The 23,269-nt window shown below is 32.2% G+C and overlaps 1 protein-coding gene across 26 annotated transcripts in view; it reads left to right on the top strand.

The window, feature by feature from the left end:
• The window catches only part of LOC115222519 (kinesin light chain), a 123,027-nt gene that overhangs the window by 54,863 nt on the left and 44,895 nt on the right, over positions 1–23,269 (top strand). For 24 of the 26 annotated variants that reach the window (XM_036511655.1, XM_036511651.1, XM_036511646.1 and 21 more), the window contains 4 exons: positions 5,851–6,094; positions 13,690–13,920; positions 16,034–16,112; positions 17,347–17,575. In XM_036511655.1, the coding sequence (XP_036367548.1) occupies positions 5,851–6,094; positions 13,690–13,920; positions 16,034–16,112; positions 17,347–17,575 (783 nt within the window). Of the gene's footprint in view, positions 1–887; positions 980–5,850; positions 6,095–13,689; positions 13,921–16,033; positions 16,113–17,346; positions 17,576–23,269 lie in introns of all 26 variants that reach the window. The other 2 variants (XM_036511656.1, XM_036511637.1) reach the window with 2 other exon arrangements.

The following is a 23,269-nucleotide window of genomic DNA, read 5'->3' as shown; positions in this document are numbered from 1 at the left end:
TGATGTCAACATTGAATAGCCAGATAAAATGATTTAAAGTATTAAGCTTGGTGTCCCATTAAAACTGTCATTACTTTTTTATTTTATTTTTTTACTTCTGGTTAAAATTTTTTCGAGAGGTTAGTATTTGTATTAAATGAGTTATTGACTGTGCAGCTTTAAGAATTCCCTATTTTCATTTATAAAACCATCTTGTTAAAGGTCTCTGCATTATATCCTCTCACTTATTAATTAGTATGTTTATTAATGACTGTTTATTAATATGATGCGAGATTGTCCTGTCAGTTGCCAATTTATTCAAAAGTTTGCTTTGTAGCTTCTGTTATCAAATAGCTGCTTGCTCGTAGCAAGTGTTATTATTCTGTTTGACATTTATTGAGACTGAAGCAATTATTGCTACTCAGTGCAGCTAGTGCTATTGACTAGTCTCAGGGGCGATGTTTCTATGCAAAGTGTACTTTTACTTTTACTTTCATTTTGGCTGTAATGGTAAACATCAATTCTACATTGACTTACATGTGGTATACTGAATGTATGTCTATAATGTTAAAGATGAAGTTAGAAATGTTTGATATATAGTCAGTCTGTCACGACAGAATATTCTTAGTTCTATGAATTTTTAATCAAGTTGTTTTTAGTTGATATGCTGATGTAAACCTGTTTGGCTTTTATTGACCTAGGTGCATAGTTTAGTCACACGATTGTCAAGTAGATCTGAAGTATTAAGAACCTGTTCTCTGTAGAGATAGTTCTTCTTTTGTGTATGTGTGTGTTATGTCTTATACTGGCAGAATAATGAACTGTAAATCTTTATTTCTAATTTTATTTTTTTCTAATCATGTGACTAAGTAACTGATTATAATTATTTCTGTTTCCTTGATTCCTAGGCATGATTATTGACTCATTGTTTTAGTAACACACAATCACAAATTATTAAAGGGTATATACATCAGTGGTTTTATAAATTCATAATGTACCAGTAAGTATTGCTAGCTTTTTTTTTTAAAGTTATCAAGGAAATGAGCATGGTTCACTAATTAAATTAATAGAAATAAGACTGTTATATTAGTGTTTAAATTGTATATGAGTGAGAAGACTGGAATTTTTTTATTTGTGTATTACAATTTTTTTACATTTGTGTATTATTATTTTTACACGATAGGCTTCAGTTGCTAAGTTTTTTAAGTTACTAAAATTACTAAGAATATATTATTTAAATTGATTGTTTTAAATTGTGCATGTGTGTGCCTGTGCATACATACATTATACATTGTTAACAATTGTTACTTTTAATCAATACTGTATTATCAATCATATCAAGATAAGATAATGAAATTGTCAACCATAAAAAAGTCATGGCATTTTAAGTCTGGGCCAGGTCTTATTACCCATAATTTATATTTTAAGGTCCATAAATTCAATACCAGTAAAACACTTGGGTAAAATCAGTCAATAAAAATTTCAAGTCAAAAGGAACAAGTGTCTCTATCAGAAAAAACAATAAAATTCTTAAACAATAAGAATTTTGTGTTTTACAGTGCTTTGCAAACATCCTGTAAAGATCATTCTGTCCCTAGAGTTGTGAAGAATGACTCATCTTTTATGTCCGGGTTTGGGTAGTGTTTGAATAATGTAACAGCCAAACCATCATTGAGCAGTGATATAATGTTGGAGTCTAGCATTACCACAAATAATGGAATTAATTTTTCATGCCTCTTTCCTTCTGACGATAAACTAGTTGTCTTCATTAATAGGTAGTTTTTATCGATTTCTAACATGCATACAAAAAATTGTTAATAATGCTGTAAAGAAGTTAATTCATTTATTAAATAAAATCTGAAATTTCATGCTGTTTGACGTTATCTATTAACAGCTCATTAGTGGAAACCCAATGTATATTTTCTTGCTCGTTGTATGTGTTTCATACCATTTTCATGTTTTGTTTTTAATATTATTGCAGTATCCTTTCTTATAAATTTTACAACTCTTGAAATTCTTTATAAGATCACAAGCTTAGTATTTTTAATGGATTCAGATATTCAACAAAGTTTTCTTCAAAAACGAAATAAAAAATAAGTATTAGTTCAGATTATCATCAGTGGTCATCATTCCCAGTTTTGTTATTGGAATAATTAGCATCAATTTACTTACTCTTTCTGACAGTTTCAGTTAAGGACATTTTAAATTGAACTTTGTTTTATTATTACAAGAAATGTAGCTAAAACAAATCATACCGCCCCCTGACAAAGTATACTCTACATTCTGGCAAAGCAAAGGAACTGTTTTTACTCTGGGACCCGACTGCATTTCAGGCAAGGCTTGGGAATAACTAATAGGCATTGTAGTAAGGAATTCTGTTGAATTGAAGCCAGTCCATGTCTTCAGCATTTTAAGTGTTAATAATAATAAACTTATGTTTAAGAAATTGTCTTAGTAAACCTAATAGTGAAAAATCTTTAGAAAGATAATTTAAAATTTTGTTTATAATGGAAACATGTCAGTCATAGTTTGTACAGTTTATTGCTTTTTTAAAATTTTTATAAAAAGATTTAAGCAATTTGTTATTTGCATAATTTAGATACCAATCCTTTACTTTATTATCAATATGTAAATCTTTTCTGTCTGTAATTAAATTCATCACATTGCCTTTTTTTGAAAAGATACTCTATGTAGAGAATGTTTCTTCCTCACAGTTCTTGTATAGTGACAAGCTTTTACTATTTGTTCTCAACACAGTCTCACCAGTTTATTATTTTCCTTCATCCATCCCCTCCTATTCCTTGCTGATGTTTCATTCCATCAGTTACTGCATGTGCATGCATGCTTAATGAGAATATATGTGTATATATATTTGTATATGCAAGCATGTACGTATCTTTATGTGTAGTTGGTTCTTAATAGTTATCAAGTCTTTTTTTACATTGCTATTTGCTATTTCAGTAATAAAGTAGCAGTGAAATAATACAGTTAAATATAATGGCTATCTCGCATAAATGTATTTTCAGTATAGTAGTTAGTTACCTAGCTATAAAGCTAAATCAGCTGACAAAAAAAAAAGTGACAGATTGGTGAGGTTTAAAAAATTTTTTTCGTTTGAAACACCTTTTTGTATTCTCCATCCCCTGTACTCATTTCAACAGTACAAAACAGTTTTTAATTGGTATTTATATTTTAATAAAATCCATTATTCTTTGGAAAGCAGTCTCCTCATTATTGTTACCTAGTAACCATTGGTAATAATAGAAAAGAGAAAATCAATAAAGTAATTCTGAATAGTCTCCAACATATAGGTTATAAATGTTGATTAGATTGATGTATTAGAGTATTTTAGAATCTGGTTGTGAAGTAAATATCCTCGTTTTGGTTTAGTAGTGGGAGAGATGGGGTGGAGTTGGATGGAAATGGGATGGAGAGATGGCGGTGGTGGACAGGGGGAAATTTTGGCAGGCAGACAAATTTTAATGAGATTTCTCTTGATGTATAATGAAATAATAGAATACTTTGCATAGTAGAAAATATTTACCATTGCCCCACAGTATAAATTGTGAATTTAATTAGTTTTGTTGTTGTTATAATCATCAGCATTATTAATGTAAAGATGACTAACGAAGGTAGGGATGATAAATAAGGATGACTAAGGAAGCAGAAAACTCTTAATGGATTGTTTACAGTATCACGCTGCTCTTAGTTCAATTAATACCTGGGTTGACTGTCGTTATGGGGGTCAATAAAATAAGCAATAGGTGTGTATGTGTGTGCGTAAGTATGCAGTCTGCACAAAAGGTTTTGGGTGTGGATTTGTAATACTGGTCTATGCATGCACACACACATAACTTATTTATTTATTTATATGGTTTTTCATTTGACTATATAACCCTTGGGAAATATCTTCCTTCTCCCAATTTATATATATATAGAAATCATATCTTTATTTTAAGAAATGAGATTTTTTTTTTCTGTCTTTCTGGTAGGAACCTTGACTTCTGGATAATAGCTAAAGAAATCTGAATTGCTTTAAGAAAAAATTTTTTGTATAGTGTAATCTCTCTCTCCACTTCTTCTCCATCTCTCTCTCTCCTTCTCTCCCCCTCTCTCACCCACATACAGATATATCTAGATTATGGTTAATCGATATTAGGACCACTTGCAGTTGAGTCATTCTCAAAAACAATGTATGTGTGAGGAGGACAAGGAAACATATATATATATATATATATATATATATATATATATATATATATATATATATATATATATTGTGTGTGTGTGTGTGTATAATATCCACATACTTATGAGTCTGTTCTTTTGAAGTCTCCTTTCTTCTTTATTATCATGTGTGACCCAAACATCAACAGTAACTTTAAACGCCAATGCTTTTGGTGGGGATGGGGAGGGATTCAAATTTCAAATTAAAATTGCCTGCTTATTAATATTTAAATTTATCTTTATTTTGGGATGGCTATAATATTTTGTTATTTGCTCTTAGAGTTTCAAAATCTTGATTCAAAGAACATGTTGATATTATCTTAGTTATATATTAAAAAACAATAAAGCTAATATTTTGATATTCATTCTATATTCCATATTAGTTTATTCTGTATTCCTTATTAGTTAATATCAGTAGATTTGTTTTTATAAATTGTTTTCCTTAACCCTTTTTAGCATTCAAATTACTCTGTGAAACATAATGTTTATTTATTCACATTGTTTTGAATTAATCATGCATTATCTCACAGCTTTGGGATGACAATGATGTGATTGTATATTTTTAGAATGACATTGTAGGGTTGATGTAAGAGGCCAGATGTTGATAGAATATTTGAGTTGGATATCACAGTTTAAATGCTAAAGGGTTAATGTGTGACTTTACATCATGTGTGTGTGCGCGCGTGCATTTCACTTTAGAAATTCCTATATTTTACAGTCACACACTGCGCTGCAATTTACTACTACTGAATCGTATCTTTGTGTTGTTTGTTCAAGCTTCTTTGATCTGTGGCATTGTGTGTGTGTGTGTGTGTGTGTGTGTGTTTATAATTTGGCAGAGTTTGTCTACTCTGAGTTTTGCTTGTAGGTGCACAGGGTCTTAGGCAAGTTACGACTTGCCTGAAGACCCATACACACCCAGGCAAAATTCAGAGTAGCAAGAGACTGACTTGACCAAAATAAAAAATATTATTGATCTCTACTATGATATCAAGTGCTTTTTTTCTTCTGGCAGTGAACACTAAACGGATGGAGGTGTGTGTGTATGTACATACATTTGTGTGTGTATGTGTACATACATTTGTGTGTGTGTATGTGTACATACATTTGTGTGTGTGTATGTGTACATACATTTGTGTGTGTGTATGTGTACATGCATACATGTGTGTGTGTACATGCATTTGTGTGTGTGTGTGTGTGTACATTTTGTCTGCGTGTGTGTTTGTATACATTTTGTCTGTGTGTGTGTGTGTGTGTGTATGTATACATTTTCTCTGTGTGTGTGTGTGTATGTATACATTTTGTGTGTGTGTGTATACATTTTGTCTGTATGTGTGTGTACATACATCTGTCTGCGTGTGTGTGTTAGCAATGTTTCTATGGTTTTACTCTTAGAATCAGATGATTACTTTATAATGCTGCATTATCAGACCATCTCTTACTCTTTCAAACTGCTTGATAATTTATTTCTAAACTTTTTTTTTCCAGTCTTCCTGATCTATAATTTTTGTCCCTTTTATAATAATTAATCTTAGTAGATTACTATTCCAACGTAGAACATTCTAAACTTTTAGTTCTTTTTACATATTCTTATTGTTATTCTAATATTTTTAATTTTATTTTTTTGCTCTTGCTGTTTTGCAGAAAGAAAATTGAAGAGATTGGCAAGATGACTGCCTTATCTCAGGAAGATATTATCTCCAACACCAGGACAGTTATTCAGGGATTAGAAACTCTGAAAAATGAACATAATCAAATACTCTATAGTCTCCTAAATTCTATGAAGACCATCAAGAAGGAGAATGGGGACACTAACTTGGTGGAAGAGAAAACAAATATTCTCAAGAAATCTGTAGATTCTATTGAACTGGGGCTTGGAGAAGCTCAGGTACGACCTCTTTTTTGTTTTATATTTTTTCTATCCTTTTCTATGCAAAGATTTTTTTTCTGTTTTAATTAATTTTTTTTTTTTATAAAATTAAGCTCATGCTTTATATTTCATTGTATTTAGTTTTAAGATTATGGTATTGAATTTCTCTTTTGAAGTATGTTGAATGTTTATTTTATTACAGCTATTTTGTATCTGTTATTTGAGTAGATAAAAAATCATCTATTTCACTTCTGCACCAGTATTCCTGTGTCTTGTAGGTTTTTATTTATGATGGTCTTTTAACTTGTATTTTTAGAACAAGCCACTTAAACTGTTGTTACAGTGTCATGTAGAATTAAGAAATCTTATTTGAGTATAATCTCCCAAATTATCTGTTAATATTGCTGGCTTATGGATTAGATGTATCTTTTTAAAAAAATTGTCCAAGTTATGTTTTATTATACAAAGATGTTTAACTGTTAAGGAAAAAATATTTTGATTTTTATCATTAAACCCTATTGTCTTTTTTCTTTTCTTTTCATTTTACTTTTTCCCTCCCATTGAGGACTCACTTTTGGAAGCAGTGTCAGTGGTTTTCAGGTTCTTAGGAATAATTTTTCACTGATTCAAGAGAAACATGATTTCACAAGTGTTCTTATTAATTTTCAATAAATAAATGTTTTTCTTCTATCATCATCATCATCGTTTAACGTCCGTATTCAAGGTTATTAATACTTTCAAGGTATCAATCAACCTGAAGCTATGGTTGAAGGCACTTGCTTAGTGACATTGAACCTTGGAAACCTGGTTGTAAAGTGAACTTCTTATCAAAAGTAATTAACATGAATATAGGCAAAGCTGTATGATTATTTGCAATAGATAAGTTGCCTGGCTCTATGTAGCTGACATTTGCTTAGCAATCATATATGTGATGCCAGGATCAAATCCTGCTAAAAGGAAAATTGCTCAAGTATTTTCTTCTGTATCCTCAGGTTGACCTAATTTGTCCGAGGGAAATTGGGTAGACTTAATACATTTGCCAGTTTTAAACACTAGAAACTGACCCTTTTATGTCTTTAGCAGAGTTCTCTTACCTGTAAGCATTTGGGCTGGCTCTGAAAATAGATGCACTGCTTTCTACTTACCTTTGATTAACCCATTAAAAAACAATATATGTTGAGATATTGCCACACAGTGCTGTGAGTAGTCATTCCAGGTGTTATTTTCTAGGCTTTCTTGTAGGGATATCTTTTGAGAAAAGAATGAAGTCATTCATAGTTTAGCTCTATGCCAGCTTTGATAGAACAGAAAGATCTCTTATTAAAAGGCAGCTATTACTCAGCCTATCTAGAACTAGTGTCCAACATGTCCTTCTTATATTTTTAAGGTTAAAAATTTGGGGGATATTTTGCTGCATCTAAGGAGATTCCATTGTTGGCTTGTTCATAGTTCAGTTTCAAAACTTTTAGTACATCTGGTCTTATCTACTATTAAGACACATTGTTTATTGCTCATTACCTAATTAGAAAATATGTATCAACTCTGTTTAGTGGGAAGGTTAGTTTCAAAAGTGGTAATTACTATAGAATAACTTGAGCCCATAGTATTTTAGATATAAATTTGTTTTTTCTAAATGTTACTTGATATTTATGAAGTCTGTGATAGCTCAAACATATAAATGATACATACTGAATATGAAGATGATGTGAGCTAACAGCTATGATAGTTTGACATGAATAGTCAGATTCAAGACATTTGATACTCACTGTTCAGATGTTGTAATGATGCTGTTTTACTGAATTGTAAAACTTAGTCTCAACCTCCATAGGTCAGTACCTCCTGTTTGCTAAATAATGAGTGTTTCACAAATAACCCTTCCTTATATCTAAGAAAAACCATTATTTTAATCAAGCAATAGCTAATTTGGCTCACTGGTTTATAATTCATAGTTTCTTATATTATCCCATCAGCATGTGTCCCATTTTAAATATTTGCATGGGTTAGTACTCTTATGCTAAATTTTTATGGAAACTACTAAGATTGGTGTGAACTTACTGGATGTTGGTGTATAATCAAACATGTTCCTGCTCACTGAATTATTCTAAACCCGACAAAGAAATTTTTGAGAATTTGTTTAAAATATAAGTATTTTACCTGGTCTGAATAGTTTATTCCTAAGAAGAATTATGGTCTCTCTAAATATCCAGTGCCCCCTATAACATGGTGGGTGGGAGGAGTATGGAGGATATAACACTACTACTTCCTTGACGTTTTCCACTTTCTTATGAACTCACAATGTTCCCAAAAGGGCACTACTCCCTGGGTTAAAAATTTGCTAGTTTAACTCTATATCAGCATAGAAAATGGGCAAATAGGGATGATGATGATAAGGAGGAGGCAGAGGGTGATGACAATAATGATATGATCATAACAACAGTCATGACAATCATGATCACAATGATAACAATAAGTAATATGATTGCCAGTTAAGAGTAAGTTGGGGAGGAAGCCATTAATGCTGTTGCATTTACAGTAGATTAGAAGCAATAAAATAAGCTGAGGTAATCTGGCAACTGAGCTGAATGTGTAATGCTGTTCATCAAAATGCCTTTTAGTAGAAGACTTTCGTTCTGTGTTCTCTGACAGAGTGAAGAGATTCAAAAGATTTGTAGTTATTGATACTTCATTGTTAACATTCATTTGAACATTTGTTTTTGCATTTAATTAAACATTACTATCAGTTTCTGCTAACAGCCTTGCTAATACTTTCTGTTGTTAAACTATTATACTGAAAACTAAATAATAGATATGGTCTCAACCTTGGATATTCTTATATGGGACGATTTTTGAGTAGAAAATAGAAATCACAATTCTGTTGTCCATTATAGAATTATATGGAAATCCTTGTTTAAAATACCAGTTGGAGTAGTTAACAAATTTGTATTATATTGGTTAACTTTTTCATGATTTGTATTTATAATTAGTAGATTATCTTTGTTTCAGTTAATTTACTGTACAATTAAGATTTTAGTAAAATATTTGTATTATAAAACTAGCAGAGATACCCGGTGTTGCCCGTGTTACATGCAACTGAAGAATTAGACTTTTCTTTTATATTTTCTCTAATTAACTGGAATACCTATGATTCGAATTTCATCAAAATTGCAGATTAGGGTTCTTTCCCTCTTTACACACCCTAGAAAAATTCTAATCATGACACATGTATCCCATACTACTGATCTTTATGTGCAGATTCCAAAATTCCAGTCTTATAGAACCTGTTAAAAGAATTTTTCTCATGAAAAATGGAAGTCATTGAGCTCTAAAATGTGGGAGTTAGGGCCCCTATTGTGGGTGGGTGTCTTAATGTCAACTAGAGAACTCAAATTATTGAGAATCTTTTTAACTTGGTTCTTATATCTATTGTTTGAATTTCTTTGAAATAGGAAATATATGTATGTTCACTGGGTTTGTTAAAGAGAGCAAAGTTATAGGAAACCAAAACACGAATGATCACAATAAGCAGTCAGCTACCCTACCCTAGTTGTTACCACTCCCAATGTAGGATTCCTTACCATACAGGTGACAGGCACAGCCGTAAGATGCATTACGGATCTATAGCAATTGGAAGGGCATGACCTAACTCAAATAAACATTAACAACTGTGTGACGTGAGGGCTAAGGAGAAATGAAAGTGTCACCTGGAGTTTGCAAATGACCACTATACCGATTGGTAACTGGACAGAATAAATTTACAATCTATAAGTCTTTGAATAACCAGTCACTCATTTCGGAAGGCCTTGAAATCAATGTTACCATCTGGAGACTGTGTGACCCAGTGATAATAAAAAGACTGAAAGGAGGTCTGCAATGAAATAACTTTACTGAGCACTTTGCAACTGAATCAGTGGAGGCAAAGATGCCTCTCATTTACTCGACAATTTATGCACCACATTGCAGAAATCACAATCTAAGTATATCTCAAAGCAAACTCTTACACTGTTGTACCATTGAATTACAAATAACGCTCATCTTTTATGCTCGGGTGACCCTACAGCTTCCAAGAGTACATGTTTATTCGTCTTTGCTTAGATAAAATGACTAAATTGTGGGTGTTAAGTCCCCATGAAGGGGTCTGTGTAACTTCTAAGATGAAATTTTAGAAATATTACTTCATTTGTGTCTAATATCTATGGTTAAAATTTCATCAACAGCCAGGATATATGAATTTTTATAGGGGTTATGGCCCTTATGCATAGAATATAATTTCATAACGATCCATTCAGTACTTTTGACCTAGTTTTGGATCATAAAAAATTACTAAAATTTGGGAGTTACAGATGCCATTAGGGGGTCTTAGAATGCTCATGAGAAGTGGAAACTTTGAGAATATTTCTTGATGTGTGTCAATTACCTATGGTTGATAACATCATTACCCTTCTCCCTAGGCTTGGATTTTGTGTATTAAATTTCATTAGGATCGGTGCAGTAGAACTGAGTGGGCAAAGAAAAATATGAGACACTGCCTAGAGCTTTTTTTTTATTTTGATAAGCCTGTCACTTATTCTATCAGTTTCTTCTTGTGAAACCAGTAAGTTATGGGGATGTAAATAAACGAACAACAGTGATGAGGGAGAAACACAGAGACAAAGACACACACATACACTTACATATATACATACATATATATACGATTGATTTCTTTGAATTTCTGTCTACGAAATCTACTGACAAGGCTTTGGTTGGTCTGAGGCTGTAGCAGAAGACACATGCCAAGTCACCACACAGTGAGACTAAACCCAGGACCATGTGTTTTGGAACCAAGTTTCTTACCACACAGCTACACATGCACCTATGGATGTATATATGTGTACATATTACATGTACATCTATATATATACATTTGTGCAGATGTATACATATATATATATATATATATATATACACATACATAATAATATATATTATATGTATTTATGTATGTATATATGTGAGATAATAGTTTTACTATTAAAGTGAAAGTATCTGACATTACAATAGAGAGATGTTATTCTTTCACTTTTGACATGTAATACTGAAATAGTGGAGAAGATATGATATTGCTGTGGGCTCGCATTAAGCAAGAAGTTAAAAACAGTTTTGGCCTATGACACTACATGGACCCTAAGTAAGGCATGTATGAAATTGGTTGTGTAGTTCTCAAGTTTTAGGGATTCACACAGACAGATAGACGCACATTCTCATCTTTATATAGATTACAATTTTTAAATCTCCCAACGTGAGATGTTTCCTGGGGCTGAATTACAGAAGCATTTGTCCTAAACTAGGACTGCCATGTTATGATTGCAAACAATCTTTACTACTATTTATATTATGTTGTAGTCTGAGATTTCACATAATTAAATGAGATTTTAATTATGTCTCTAGATATAAGTTTTGGAACATATTTTTTACTCATTCAGTGAACATTTTTTTTGTGCAATGTCTATTTCTGTTTCCTTTTCTCTCTCTTTTGTCTCTCTCTCTCTCTCCCTCTCCCTCCTTCACTCTCCATTGCTCTCTCTCACTGCCCTCGACCACTTTTTCTTCCACTGCCTCATGACTTGTGGTCATCCTAACCTCTCTTCTCTATTTCCTTTTTACACCTGATTGCCAAGGTGATCAGTCGTGTTTCTCTTGTTGCCCACTTTCAACATGCTTTGTTGTCTCATTTGCTTTTTCATTCCCAGTCCTTTAGAACACTTTTCCCTGGTGTTACCCATACATTCAACTCATATTACAGCCACAAGGCCATATTTTGTCTGTATAATATATATTTATTTCTTTTTGTTTTTATGTTCACATTCTGTCATGTTTGTTTTCATCTCTGTCCCTTGTTCATTCACTATTTACCAATGGCTTCTTGTTGCTGCCACCACCAAAGGTGAACAATATTATCATTAGAGGTGTGAAATTATGATTCTTTGGATAACTGATGAGGATTTAGCAACATACCATGTGTGTATTTTCCATTTGTTCCATATATATACACACACATTTTGGTACTTATTCATGTTAAAAAGTAATATAACTTTCTATTAGTTTATCAGATATGGAAGCCAAGTTTTGGTGAATGTAAGGTCAAAATAGATTTAGTTCTTAACTGGTCTTAATTTTAGGTTCTTTCCTTTGCTTTGTTCTTAAGACACGTTTTGTTATCAAACTTTTAATCATATACATTGATTACAAGTTTTAATTGAATTTTGAGAATAATCGGAAATTGCTTGTGAATAAGTAAAATAATTAACTTCATATTGAACTCTTATTTGTCACGTAAATTTAGCAAAAAGTTATGTAAAATTGAATCCGGTTTTAAATTGTTTGAACACACTAGGATCAGCTGTTGTTAAAACCAGAGTTGATCTCAAGTAGATTGGTATGAAGTGTTAATGGAATTGATTGCTTAGATCCAATATATTTCTGTTATAGATTAGTTAAAAATACATTGTCCTCGTTTTCCTTTTTTATGCTGGATAGATATTTTATTACTTACATTTTATATCCATTTTGTTTTTGTTTTGTTTAATGATGAAAGGCAAATTAGAAGCTTGCATCTATTTTTAGATACAATTCCATATTAATTAATTGTTAAGATTTAATATGGTATTAAATTCTTTATCAAAAATAAAAGTTCTGTGTTCAAACCTATCTTAGAAACTTGTATACATTTAGTAATAGGACACATAAAGATGATGACAACACAGGGTTAAATTCAAAAGATGAGGGGTAATAGTCCATAAAATTTAAAGTATAACTGGCAATCTTCAAAACACCTACTATAATTAGTACTATGTTTTTGTTGCCTCTTTCTCCCTCTGCGTCTGTCTCTTTGATGTGTGTACATCAAAAGCAGTCAGCTGCTAAGGTACTTTCACTGTGTCTGAATTTCATGAAAGCACTAATAGTTTTAATAAACAATATACTTACAAGTTCACATACATAGTTTATACACACAGTTAAAACTTATATAAATGTTTCTATTCAGTATTCAACTTACAACCTATTAATTAAATACTGAGTAGTAATGTGTACATAAGTTTAAATATCCAGATAAGGCTTATCATAGATGAAGTTGTGAATAGCAACTAAAAGACTTCGACAAACCTAGTTGATTGATTGAACAATCAGTTAGTTAATTGGTTCAAATAGTTAACCAGTTGACAAATGATAAAAAAATAAAGTGAAATAAAACCCATGTGTTTATCACTGAGATAAAACAAAATAGAAATATTTTCTTCATTCAATTCATCCTTTACTGCAATTAAACTCTGAAACTGAATATTTATCTCCTGTGCATTAGTGGTACCCACTGATTGATATTTAATTGAAACCGACACATTTGAGACAAGGATGATATAACTAGAAAGAAAATTAATTTTAGACTAGAATGAAATGTTTTATACAAAGCAATGTATTGCAAAGCCATGCTAGAAATTAGCACAACATTGTTACCATTATAAACACATTTTAATATGTTTGAACTGACAGTATGATTATTTAAAATACTTTTCTATTGTATATAATATTAACAGGTTTTTATATAATTTATATATGTTTATATATATTTTTTATAGGTGATGATGTCTCTTGCCAATCACCTGCAGACAACTGAAGCTGAAAAGCAGAAACTCCGAGCCCAGGTTCGACGGCTGTGCCAAGAAAATGCTTGGCTTAGAGATGAATTAGCAAATGCACAGCAGAAACTGCTTTTGAGTGAACAAAAGGTAGCAACAATAGAAGAAGAAAAGAAGCACCTAGAATTTATGAATGAAATGAAGAAATACGACACTAATGAAGCCCAGGTAGTGAGTAGCATTTTGTATATGCATGTTATGCATGTTATGGGAACTGATTTTGTATTATATATTTCTTCATTAATAATGTAGAATTATACCTTCATATATTCATCTAAAGTTATTTAAGTAAACTTAACTCAAAACTAATCAAAGCAATTAACTAAGTGACTTTCATCTACCTTTGATATTTTAAATATGACTTTTATGTATGACTACCTATCAAAAAAACACCAAAAAACATTGATGTCTCGTTATCTGTTACCTAGTGATTCTATTTAAACTTCATTTTCCTTCTCCCTATAATATATGCAGTTCAGAGAGTTTTGGTAATATACAGAGTAGCAATAGAGTGCATCATAGTTTCAGAGGACAATATATTGTCCTTTTGACTTTTAAGCTAATCCCTCACATTCGGTGTCCATGCTTTGCTGCCATACAGCATCACAGTACATACACCAGTATCATACAATCTTCCTCTTATGCAGAGCAAGAATCTCTTTGTTACCAGCAGAGTTAATAGCTTCTTGAACTTTTTTCTACCCCATTCTTACTGAGGCTTCTATCTCTTTGGAAGACAAGACTTTCCTCTGCTTTGATTAGGTATCCTAGTTAAGAGAAACTTTAATTGCTTCTAATGAACTCTGAACATTTGAAAGAATTTTCCGTGGTTACTTTTGCTGCTAAATACTCCTTTTTTATCCAATTTACCTTTGATCCCATTGCATTTCTTGTGCTCCGCACACATTAAATACACTGTATTGAATTCCTGTTTCTCTGCTGCCATCTGTAAAGCATCTGTGCTCAACATACAGTCCTGTCTTCTTTTCTGTTAACTAAAGCTTAAGCTTTTGTTTCATTTGCCTCTCAATTCTAGGCATTACTTCTACGTTTGAAATTTCTTCAACTGAGAACTAGTTCATCAACATACATGTTTCCATAGACAGCCTGTCTTAATCTCATCTGTTAGGATTGGAAATGTATAATAAACAAAAGTGTTGGGATCTGAGCTCTAATTAACATTTACCAGCATACTAAATTTCTTGCTGAACTTGTTGCTTACTCACACCATGCTGACATCTCTGACAAGGCTTGCATACCTTTCACTATCCATTCATCTTCACCTACTTTTTTGAGTGACCACTAGACTACAGTTGTGGCACATTGTCAAAGACCTTCCCTAGGCCAGCGAATACTAGTTACAGTCTTGCTTATGTTTAAGAACTTCTCTTGTAGTTGGTGTTCAGCATCAAGTCATCTCTAATTGAGCTGACGTGTGATCAAAGGCATTCCAGCCATTTTTAGTAAGAGATAGGAAGGGAAAGCAGAGTGTTATGGGTAAAGGGAAGATGAGAGGGTTCTTTCATTTGATGTCTGTTTTTCAATACTAGCATGGCTTACACATAAGGCTATTTCCAACTACATGGTTTCCAGTTCATTCCTATTATGTTGCATCTTGGGAAGGTAACTTCTGCTATAATCCCAGTGAACAGAAACTGAAAGAAGCCTGTCACAAGCACACAACACGTGCGCGCACACACATAATCTCAGTTCTATATTGTCTGGTTCATTTTCCTGGCATCAATAGTTGCTTCTTCTGACACAAACCCTAAATGCATCTCATGTTTATCAACCAACTAACCAATCTTCATCCCATTTATTAGTGAAATAGATATGCTTGCTTTATATGAAGTGGCTATCAGTGATTGTAGTTACTTTCCCCAAAGGCATTTAATAGAAGTTGAAAGTATTATAAGGTTTAAATTATCATAAACTAGAACTGAAGTCAGCTAACAAGACTTTATATAACCAAAAGCTTCTCTTTAACATTTAACTCATTCTTTTCTTATAAAAAGACCAAACATTTTTATTGGTACCCTGGCAGAATCATTAGCATGCTAGACAAAATGTTTGGCAGCATTTCTTCCAACTTTATATTCTATGTTCAAAAGCTGCCATGGTCAGCTTTGATTTCAGCCTCTCTGAGTCAATAAAATAAGTACCAGCTGAGCACTGGGATTGATCTAATCAACCTTTACCCAACTCCTGAAATTGTTGACCTTGTGCCCAAATTTGAAACTTATTATTATTAGAATTACTGTGCATATTATTTTTCTTTTAACAGAATGAGGAAAAAGAGAATGATCAGTCATCCCTCGATTTAGGTTTTCCTGATGATGATGATGATAGTGGTCAACCAGAAGGTACTGATAGATTTATATAATATTTTAATTGAAGTTTTGCTTTAACCCTTTGCACTTTCATTCATACATTTATTACATGATAATGTACATATATGCTTTTTTAGTCTGATTAAAATTAGCATTATTCCTTATTCAAAATATTAGATGACCTTAAAATATTATTGTAATAATTTTTATCACAGAAGTTTGGATGTAAATGTAGTTGTAGTAATTTAGATGCAAAGCAGACTTTTTTTTCTATGTATAGTTAGGACTACATTGTCCTATAAGTCCTTTGTTTTGTTTTGTTTTCAATATGGGTGTGATTTGAAGATGATTTGGCTGCCATTTCTTTCAGTACAAGCTATCAGATTGAGTAAGGGTACCTTTTTTAGTTTCAATAATGAAATGAAGTTTATAAAAACTTGTTTGATACATATGTATCTAGAAGAATAGTGTTTTATAGCACACACTCATATGTATATGACTTAGATAAAATTACTGTTTTGGTTTTAGAGATTTTGAATACAGATGACATTTCAGCTGCCATTGAAGGAATTCCCACCTTTGACATTGGGACTTGCTTGATAGTTCAGTATAGTGTCATATGTGCATGTCACTTAAAATATTTTAAAATTAAGTAATACTATTGTAATACAAACCCTGTGATGCGTCTCTATTTTCAGAAAAACCGTAGAAAATTAACTGTGTATAGTATTCTTTAATTTTGAGATTTTGTATCTTACCATTATTATGATAAAATATAGCCAGCACATTCTGTAAAGTGTTTGGTGATTGGTAGAGCATCCAGCTTTAGAAAACCTGTCAAAAATGAAGTATAACGATGAAACTTGAAGTCTTTATGCAGTACCACATTCTAGCTGTTCTCAAAGTAGAGGGTGGCTCTTTAAGTTCTCTTCCTCACATGGAATAGTTTCTCTTCTAGTGTTGGTGATGTAATATGATGACAGTGATGGTGATTCTGTAAAAACAAAAGTGGTGAAATGAATGTGACATAGAAACAAGAGTACACATCTTTCTGCAAACAGTTAAGATATCTTTAAGACAGAACCTCTTCTGCAGCTTAGTAAATTAAATCTGTTTGCGTCACATCTTAACAGCTTAGTGTTGTAGTCACAAGTTTAATCAGCTCTACAATAAGGATTGATTGTTCATCTTTTCCAGGTTTTGATAGGAATTAAATGATGCTTAATTTACTTAATTTTCTATTAAAATTTATTTTCTTTTTTTTCAGTACTTTCTCCAACTCAGCCCAATGCCATGGCTCAAGCAGCTAGTGGTGGCTATGAAATTCCAGCTCGGCTTCGTACGCTACACAACCTTGTCATACAATATGCTTCTCAAGGCCGTTATGAAGTTGCAGTGCCTCTTTGCAAGCAAGCTCTTGAAGATCTTGAGAAAAATAGTGGTCATGATCACCCTGATGTTGCCACTATGTTGAATATTTTGGCTCTCGTTTACAGGTACATAATATTCTTTTTTTGTTTTTGTTTTTTTATAAGCATTTTCTTTCATGCTATATTATTTACTGCTCATAAATTTATATAAATCAATTTAAGAAAATTGTTTAAATTATGTATCAAATTTAAAGTTTATTAAGATTTAAAAACAGTTGTTCACAAATTTTTACTTAATGTTTCATAATTAGAAATATTAAGCTACTTTTAGATTCATTCAAACTTAAGTTTTATGTCTGAATTTGGAATACTCTGTAAATTTTCAAAGACAATTTCATAATCTTTTAAAATTCTGTGATGTTGAAATTTGTATTACCTTTTTTGTTATTGAAATTTGTGATTATCTTTTGACATTACATTTTCCTTCCCTTGCTTCCAGATTTTCTGCATCTTACACCATTTTTTTGTACCTTCATTACTTTATTCAAAAAAAATTTTTTTTTTCATTTTAACATTTTTTGAGAGATGTTTAAAACTTTTCCTCCTTCACCAACCTTCATGTGGTATTTACAAATTCCTTTCTGTTGATCTCTAAAACAAAAAGTATTTTAAACAAATATAGTTGAATAGTGCTATTTCAAGAGGCTTACAACCAATGAAACAGTTAATTTTTTTCCTATAAATTTCTTTAATAACAGCACAGAAGAAATCAGACTTCTCTTTTATCTTCTCTTTATATCTTTACGTATTAAAATATAATTTATATGTTTCGGTTGTTTTAAATTTAACTTTTTCCCTTCTTTCCTTGAATTACAAAAAACCCTTTACCCAACTGCTTTACATCCAAAGCTTACCAACCCTGTATTTAGCTTTGATATAAATATATTTTAAATTGTTTGACCCCTCTGATTCTGTTTGGTTTTTACAGGGATTTGGGATCAATAAAACTAGCCATGTCATGTCTCCATTCTTCTCTGGAAATCAGAGAGAAAGCACTTGGGAAGGATGACCCAACTGTGAGTTTTAGGAATGTAAAATTAACAATAGTTAAAATTTAACTTATTGTATTAAACATGGAAAAGAATTTTTTTTGTTAAAAATTATTGCCCTTATAAAAAATTACATTTACTGTCGAGGTTATATTAGGATAGAAATATTTCCTCTTTTTTAAATATGAAATTTAACCAAATAAAAAAAACATGTTGCATCTGTCACAATCCATATCATATATTTGTAGTTTTGATATTATCACATTTGATTAAAGGCAGCGATCTGGCAGAATTGTTAGCATGCTAGGCAAAATGCTCAGCAGCTTTTTGTCTGTCTGAGTTCAAATTGTGCCAAGGTCGACTTTGCCTTTCATCCTTTCAGGGTAGATAAAATAAGTACCAGTTGAATATTGGGGTTGATGTAATCAGTTTACTCCCAAAATTGCTGGTCTTGTGCCAAAATTTGAAACCAATATTATCACATTTGATCAGTTGCAGTTTTAATATAATTTGATATGGTGGTTGGTTGGTTTAGTTTAGATTTTATTCATTTGAAATGATTCTTTGATTTAGGAAGTAAAATTTTACATCTCTCTTTATAGTTATGTATTCAACATTTCTATTTATAATTATGTATTTAATGTTGTATTTCAACTTAAGTACTTTTTTCTTTGCTTTAGAGCCTATACATGGATTTAACTTGATACCTTCATCATGAGTTTTGTGAAATGCTTTCTTGTCTTAAGTCTGATTTCTTGGCTATGAAAATATTGTGCTGTTATTGTGTAGCCCACATCAGCCCAAATTGAGCAGTCTCATGTAATATTACTAATTGTTCTGAGGGTGTGATCCCTTCAAATTCATAGTTCCCTATGTACTATGCAGACATTTAGTAAAGGACCATCCTGCACATTCTAACATGCAGTGGTTCATTATACATGGTGCAATGTGAAATTGTATGTGTTTTGTTCAGTGTGACAGGTGTGTGGTATATATTCTCCATCATCCAAATCGGTGTCTGCATGTCTAGAGATTTTGCAGATGGTCACAATGGAGGCGGGCAGAGTTCAATTTAGAATGTGACATCTGGTGTTTTATTCTGTTCTTAATAAGTCTAGTAGTAAATGGGACAATAAATCTTTAGACAGTTTAAATATCATCACCTTCTTAATTTTATGTTTGCTGTATCTATATTTCTGTAGGTTGAACAGATTTTAAAATTCTTTTGAAATTTAGAAAGGATTTTCCATATTTCCGAAGTTAATATTTGAATGTCAACAGTCAAATATCGTCATCATCATCGTCGTTTAATGTCCGTTTTTCATGCTAGCATGGGCTGGATGGTTTGTCTGAGGACTGGCAAGCCAGTAGGCTGCACCAGGCTCGAATCTGATCTGGTAAAGTTTCTACAGCTGGACGCCCTTCCTAACACCAATTACTCTGAGAGTGTAGTGGGTGCTTTTTATGTGCCACCGGTACAGAAGCCAGTCAGGTGGCATTGGCATCGACCATATTTGGATGGTGCTTTTTATATGTCACCAGCATGAGGAGGCAGTCAGGTGGCACTGGCATTGACCCATACTTGAATGGTGCTTATTATGTGCCACCAGCATGGGTGCCAGTCAGGTGATTTATTACATATCACTCACAATTATTTTATTAAGTAAGCATTGAGTTTTTAGCTAGTTCTCTAAATTTTTAGTATGTAAAAATATAAATATTGTCTTGGCCATTGGTACTTTAAAGACAAATTAGTAGTTTATTTAGACTGACATTTCAGTTCTAATATTAATTTCTTTACACAAAGATGTATTTGAAGCATATCTCCATAGGCATAGGAGTGGCTGTGTGGTAAGTAGTTTGCTTACCAGCCACATGGTTCCAGGTTCAGTCCCACTGCGTGGCATCTTGGGCAAGTGTCTTCTACTATAGCCTTGGGCTGACCAAAGCTTTACGAGTGGATTTGGTAGATGGAAACTGAAAGAAGTCACATGTGTGTGTATGTTTGTGCGTCTGTGTTTGTCTCCCCACCATTGTTTGACAACCGATGTTGGTGTGTTTGCATCCCTGTAACTTAGCAGTTCGGCAGAAGGAACTGATAGAATACGTACTAGGCTTACAAAGAATAAGTCCTGGGATCGATTTGTTTGACTAAAGGCGGTACTCAAGCATGACCACAGTCAAATGGCTGAAACAAATATAATAATCATAAGAAAACTATATCGTATGGAATCTTTCTAGTATGTTATACCGTTTTGTATACTTTTCATTTGATTTCTGTTAATATTTAGCTTATTTAACCAATAATTCACATTCTAAATTACACCTTAACTAAGAATTACATATTGTGTAATTACACATTGTGTAATTGTGATGGAAGCAGGTTAAGTTGTATAAGTGCCAAAACTCTCCATTATCTTTAAATTTCAGAAACTTCATGCCAAATAAAACTTTTAGAACTTCCTTTATCAGGTTGAATGAGAGTAATTTCTATTTTGGCATTAACGAGGAAATGAGATATTTTCTTTTATATACATATTCATTATCAGCTCAGAATTTCAAAATATGTTTTCAACACACGTTACATACCTGAAGCATTTAACCTTGCTGCAAAGTATGTTTTAGATGTATGTTGCATACAGCATGGCTATTTGGCTAATATCTTTTAGGGTGTAATTTGTGAAATTACCCAATGAGTATTGCTATGTCTTGATATATTGATGCATCTAACAAAGGCATTTTGTGATATTTGCTGTGCAAGATGCGCTTTACACTAAAAGTCTTTGTTGATTGATAAAAAGGCATCCAATGAAAAACTATAGTTGCTGTAATTAGAACAAAAGAAAAAAATAAATGTGCCCTAGCATGGTTGTAGCCCAAAAGAGTACAATTAGTAAACAAATAAAAGAATATAAATGTATTATGAATGATAAATATGTCTTCGCATCTTGAACTGTTTGGTTTGCTAATTATGCCTGACATTCCAATTAATTTTAGAATCCTATACAAATTATTACATGTTCATCATTTTCTTATATTCCTTCATTACATTTTATTATAATAACTATCTCCTTTCATTCTTTCCTGAATTACACCATAATTATTTAACTAACTTACTGGTCAATTGTTTGCTTAGTCATTTAGTCAGTCAATCAATCAGCAAGATACAACAAAATCTTTTTCAACACTTTATTTTACTTCAAAAAATTTGGCAAATCTTATTCAGAAACCCATGCAAAGTGTTCTCTTCAAGCCAAGAACACTTTTTAGGTTTCAGTTTTTTTTTTTTTGTACCTTCTAAGCATAAACATTTCCAACATAGACTCAGGTGTAACTGTGTGATAAGAAGCTTACTTAATCACATGGTTCTGGATTCAGGCCCACTGCAATGCACCTTTGGCAAGTGTTTTCTATTTATATCCTTAGGCTGATCAAAGCCTTGGAAGTGAATTTGGTAGACGGAAATTGGAAGAAGCTTGCCATATATATATATAGTGTCTATCCCCCACACACTGCATAACTTAGCAGTTCAGCAAAAGTGATCAACAGAATAAGTACCAGGCTTAAATAAAAAGTACTAGTGTTGATTCATTCAACTAGAATTTCTTTAATGCAGTGCTCCAGCATGACCACAGTCTAATAACTGAAACGAATAAAAGATAGAAGATTTAAAAATAAACTATAAAATGAAGCATACTTGAAATTCCTCACCTTTTTAAATATAGAAAACATTGAAATTTCTAAAGACATTTATCATTATATGTTTTATTATTATATCAACTTTTTAAAACATACTAGACCATGAGATATGAAGAATAAATATTGTTAAATTGTTAATTATTAAGAAAAAAAAAAGCAATAAATTGTGCATTATATTTTTAACATTTCATTTAGTTTGAAGGTATTTTAAAATATAACTCAGGGTATTATTCATTTTATGACTATTTTCAAATGCTGACAACTGGTATGTTAGTTGAATTAAAAAGCGTATATGAATTTGATTAGATCTCATTCATTCATAGTAAGATCATTGCCATTATTTGCAGTTGGTTCTTTTTCCTTATTTTTGAAAAGAAATTTCAAGACATTTCAAAACTTGGCCATCATTGAAAAGTTAATTAACGAATATTCAAATTTTAAGGCATTTGAGAATAGTTATTTTCAGGAACAACTTTTTAATGAATTGCTTCAAATTTGTCAATCTAAAGTTTCTCAGTAAATGGCAAATTTTGCTGCAAAGTGTCTAGATAATAATGATTACCAAATTTTAATCAAAGAAACTCAATTGCTAATCACTTCCCCTAAGTTGTTTATTATTCATCATCATCATCATCATCATTTAACATCCGCTTTCCATGCTAGCATGGGTTGAACGATTTGACTGAGGGCTGGCGAACTAGATGGCTGCACCAGGCTTCAATCTTGATCTGGCAGAGTTTCTATAGCTGGATGCCCTTCCTAATGCCAACCACTCCGAGAGTGTAGTGGATGCTTTTACGTGTCGCTGGCACGGGGCCAGTCAGGCAGTACTGGCAATGACCTCGCTCGAATCTTTTACACATGCCACCGGCACAGGTGCCAGTAAGGCGATGCTGGCAACGATCACGCTCGAATGGTGTTTTTTACGTGCCACTGGCACGGAGGCCAGATAGCCATTCTGGCAACGATTACGCTCGGATGGTGCTCTTAATACCCTACTAGCCCGGGGCTCTGTCGTTTCACTTCTCAGAGCTCTTGATCTCACTTGCTCTGGTTGATTCTGTGAGAGCAG

The sequence above is a fragment of the Octopus sinensis genome, linkage group LG20, assembly GCF_006345805.1.
Source record: "Octopus sinensis linkage group LG20, ASM634580v1, whole genome shotgun sequence".
Lineage (NCBI taxonomy): Eukaryota > Metazoa > Mollusca > Cephalopoda > Octopoda > Octopodidae > Octopus > Octopus sinensis.
Note: the sequence above shows the minus strand (reverse complement) of the source record. Positions and strands in the feature narration are given on the sequence as shown.